The sequence below is a fragment of the Triticum urartu genome, chromosome 3A (genome assembly GCF_056163025.1).
Source record: "Triticum urartu cultivar PI428250 chromosome 3A, HENAU_Tu73, whole genome shotgun sequence".
In the NCBI taxonomy this organism is placed as follows: domain Eukaryota; kingdom Viridiplantae; phylum Streptophyta; class Magnoliopsida; order Poales; family Poaceae; genus Triticum; species Triticum urartu.
In genome coordinates this window covers 16,775,854-16,780,449 of record NC_141875.1, presented here as the reverse complement: position 1 = coordinate 16,780,449, position 4,596 = coordinate 16,775,854, and the positions used below count along the sequence as shown (strand labels likewise).

Here is a 4,596-nt window from a genome sequence, read left to right as displayed (position 1 = left end):
CCTGTGCTACCTGCACCGCCGATTGTAACTCTGAGGGTGGGCGGCCGGGTATATTTAAGATTCGCGGTCACGCGTAGTGTTATAAGGGTTCAGTCAGGTGCACGTTACAAGACAAAACATGAATTTATCCTCGTCAAACTTATTATATGGAATCGGTTAGAGATCCTCTAAGTCTAGTATAACGTCTACGTTGTTCTCACCTCTTGAAACATTTTCCACCCGTCTTCCAGAGTAAGGGGAGAACTTGCTGAGAGCTACTCACGAACCACATTTGATGTGTCTAGTGCCACTGATCCTCGTGTAGGTTGAGGTCGAGGTCCAGCGTTGAATTCCCGGGAAGGATCCATGCATGCACAAACAACTAATGATCTCAAATATCTCCTATCAACGTCTCTGCATATAGAGGCTCTTGTTTTTTTACATGATGTTTGTTATTCTTGACGACTCGGCTGGCTCATCCTGTTATTATAGTAGCATGCATGTTGCTTCTAGCTCGATCGGTTGGTAATAAAGGGAAATCCTGGTAATAAGGGCTGGGCCCATCAGGTTAGTATAGTACTCTTTGAAGACGGTCTTCAGAAGCAAGTAGTAGACATTCAGTGGGCCGGCCGACCCAGACTAGATGGCTGAGGCCGGGCTAGGAGTAGAACGATGTTCTTCTATTTTTAACGGTGTATACCATATAAACATACCAACACATTGACAATTTTTTTCTACTAAATGCATCATATAATTCATATTTTAATAATACTCAAAAGGTTGAATGAATTTGATCTTACATACACCATACGAATTACACAATGAGTATCAAGAAATTCTCACATAAAATAGGACCAGTGCTACAAGCACTGTCCCACTAAGCATCACAATTTCCATTTTACGCAATGCATAGTTATCAGGAAACTGTCCCTAGCCCCGGTAGATTAATTGGTCCACACACATTGTTCATTTGAAATAAGAGTTTCTAGGAAATGTTTGCCCAAAGTGCCACCCCGGCACAACACTGTTGTAGATAAAGCGTTTGACCATCAATGTTGGTTAGTCTAAAGGAAAGCATCATGCAAGTGAAGTTCGGGAACGAGTGCCAGCCGGCGCCCAGGAATCAGAGCTCTTGACACCCGTTCACTTCTTTGGGCGTTGAGTCGGCTGGTCTATCAGGTTAGTATAGTAGCAGCCACCTTGTAGACCTATCGGTCGGTAATAAGAACTGATAATTACCTTTGAATTGAGGTGGAGGGGTGAGCTAGAATTACAAAAAGAAATACTTATTGTTACAAGGTCTTCTATAAAGCTTCAACTTATAAAATAGGTCCAGAAAGGACTTGAAGGATAAAGTTTTGCATCAACAATTTGCATTATTCAAACCATACTAATTAACAGTCAAAGACAAGCGATTATTTTATTTTTTCCTCAGCTCTTGTTTGCATGTCTGGACAAAATAACTGTATATGTCATGTAGCAGTACATAATTTCTGGTTTATACATGGATTATTTTATGTTCTCCTATGCAAATGGCGTACCACTATGTAGACAGCAAGACAATGACATAATGTGTTTACAGAATGCATCACATGATTGATTTTGAAGAATATGAAATCAATAAATTTAATTGGATCTATATACAGCTTACCAATTACACAAATGAGTATGAACAAATTGAATGGTAACATTAGACCAGTGCTATAAGTAGCATACACATTAACCACCATAACTTGCATTTCATCGCAATGCAGTGTAATGATCACAAATCGGTCACTTGCCCTGGTAAGTTAATTGGTCGGCAGACATTGCTCACTAGAATTGCAACTTGCTAGCAAATGATTGCCCAAAGTTCCATCCCTTCGGCACAACGTTGTTGAACACAAGCGTGTGTCCATCAGTGTTGGTTAGTCTAAAGGAGAGCATCTTGCCGGTGAGGTTTGCCAGCGAGTGCCAGTTAGCGCCCCAATTGCGTGCCATGGGCATCCAGTCGTTGGAATCAGAGCTCTTGATATCCATGGACTTGATCGAGCCTGCTGCACCAACGTTGCTCACAAGCACAAGATTGAAGTAATCATGACCATTGATTCTGAACCTGACGCCACCCCGCTTAACACATGGAACTCTGCATGTGTATGGCAGTGGCATGGAGAAAAGTTAAAGTTATATGTTGCTACGATGACTTTGGACTAAATTTTAAACTTATAAGAGGCGCATGTATACCTCTGGTACATGACGGGGATGATGCCACCTCTATAAACACCGATCTTCTCCCATGCCGGCTGGGCCATGTCGAAGTGTGGCCGTGGCGGGTTGCACCAGCCTCCGTTGTCATTGGGGAGGGCGTCGTTGGGTGGGCAAAAGTTCGTGGCAGTGACAGTCACCGTCACGCCGGGCTTGCAAAACAACGGGTCCGCTCGCTTCCGGTCGCATGCGATCTTGTAGCACTGCCCGCACGCGGCGCCGTCATTGAACAACACAGTGCTCAGAGCCGCCGTGCGCGTCCCGTAGCCTTCAGAGAAGAGGTTGCCGTACCCGCACGCGCCACCTGCAATACATAGAACACATCGCAAGTGTTAGTGCAGAGAAGAACAAGATGAACCGGGCATGCACGCACTAGATTGATGTAGAGGCGTGAGTGCTGGAATTTTGTCTATTTTGGGCCTAGCCCAATAGTAGTTTCAGAAATTGCTAATAAATTCTAGAGGTTCACACAACCCATTTGTGCAAGGCAAGAGGTGAAACAAAAGTTTAGTCCCACATTGCTAGTTGAGTGGGAGTTGGACCTCCTTATAAGGGAGGTTCTCTCCCCACTTGTACGAGCATGAGAACAAGAGGGATATCCACGCGCGCTCCTGTTAAAGGTTCTGCCACAGTTCCTTGTTCTAATCCTTGTCCTACACATGTTAGGTTCTACTTCATATATGCAGAGGCTATTTACCTTCTCTCTGTCAGAACGCATGACTTGTTTTATCTCTTCTATATTAGTCATGCTTTATCTAGTATTTCTGTTAATAAAATCATTTGGTAAATTGCTCATATATCCAACAGTGAGTTGAATGATTAGTTGATTACCCATTGTATCGGAGGCGTCAGCACCGCCGTAGAACGTCGCATGCGCCTTCTGCCAGACGAAGGGTTGCGGGGATGTCGTGCTCGGATTGTCCGCGGCCACAGAGAGCACACAGCCGATCGCCGCCAGCAGCACCCCTGCAGCAACTCGAGCTAGAGCCATATCTGCCGCTAGCTGCGTCTGGCTTGAAGTATCTATGGATGCGTTTGCTCGTGTGTGATTTATTGCTGACGGTTGTGAGTGATCTGACGATCGTTTGTGTATATATAGTCCTCCCATGCGGTCGATTTGTGCGTACGTCGCTAGAGGATTCAGCAAGGCCACCCTGATTGGATGAATGAAGCATGTAGCGTGCAAAGGTGCCTGGCCGTGCAGCGGAGCCAATGCTTGCATGCCAATCAAGAGATATATGTATAGTATGCACATAGGCGCAGACCCGCCCCTTGAATCGTACGACGAGTGTTCATGTCCTGCATCTGGTCCTCAACGTCGGCGGCGCACATAGGGTGTGATGATTAGGTCGTGAAGAAATCTTGAGTTGTCAGTAAGGCACATCGATAGATGCTTTCAATCCGTCCATTTTCATGCATGGTCATGAAGTAATGTTCGTCGGCTTGATCATGCGATCATTCTTTGGCCGTTAAACCAGGCTAATCCTCAAGTTGCCCAAACGTGTACGTGGGCAACGTTTTCCGTTAGCAATTTATCGGTTTCACCATATCTTTTCGTGTTTGTTTGTTTCTCACTTTCCACTTTTTCTTCTGGTTTCCTTCTTGGAGTTTTGTTTCTATTCCTAGGGAGCAACAAACCAACGCTTATGCTTTGGGGCTCCCGCAAGGATCTTTTTTTTTGTCCTCAGAGCACGTGAAGTGGTGCGTCCAGTCGCAGTAATTTATCGCGTGTTGGGCACTCTTTCCGAGTTTTTTTTACCTGTGTCTCCCAGGGGCGGATCCAGAACAAAATGTCCCGGTGTCCACATGTATACAAGGATAGATACCAAACAATAGTATGCACTCCATTCCTTTATATATGAGTTTTTAGAAAAATATATCAATATCCACATTACGAAATTCATATCATTTGATCCTTCAAGAAGATAGTTTCGTATTTTATCTATTAAGTTTTGTAGATGTTGTAATTTTATTTTATAATTTTGGTCAATCATTTAAATGGTTGGCTTGCACGGAAATCAATACACCTTATATTCAGGAACGAAGAATAACACACCCAACAACACAAATTATATGGCAGTGAGATTTCTTACAAAAATGAACTGGTTCATGTGATGGGCAAGCTATATCATCTTGTGCTGAGGACTTTATTTTTTTAAGAAACATTTCCATAAATTCTCATGTTAATAATTATTATTGTGTTAACAAAAATGTATGAGTTACATTATTTGTGTTTGCATATGCAAGAATAGAAACAATAAACAAAACATATTTTTTTGGTCAGAAATAAACAGAACATATTGATTGAACAATACGATTAGGGAGTTAAACTTACTCAACATTGTGATTTGTCGTTCTTGCTGAAATAATCCT

At 43.1% G+C, this 4,596-nt stretch overlaps 1 protein-coding gene across 1 annotated transcript; it reads right to left on the bottom strand.

Annotated features, from left to right (window-relative positions):
* Positions 1–1,591: 1,591 nt before the first annotated feature.
* LOC125529007 (expansin-A24-like) lies at positions 1,592–3,274 on the bottom strand. Its single transcript, XM_048693419.2, has 3 exons — positions 3,055–3,274; positions 2,203–2,527; positions 1,592–2,104 (listed from the first exon to the last, which is right to left on the bottom strand). The coding sequence occupies exons 1-3, from the start codon at positions 3,212–3,214 to the stop codon at positions 1,795–1,797; spliced, it is 795 nt and encodes a 264-aa protein (XP_048549376.2). The 5' UTR covers positions 3,215–3,274; the 3' UTR covers positions 1,592–1,794.
* Positions 3,275–4,596: the final 1,322 nt, after the last annotated feature.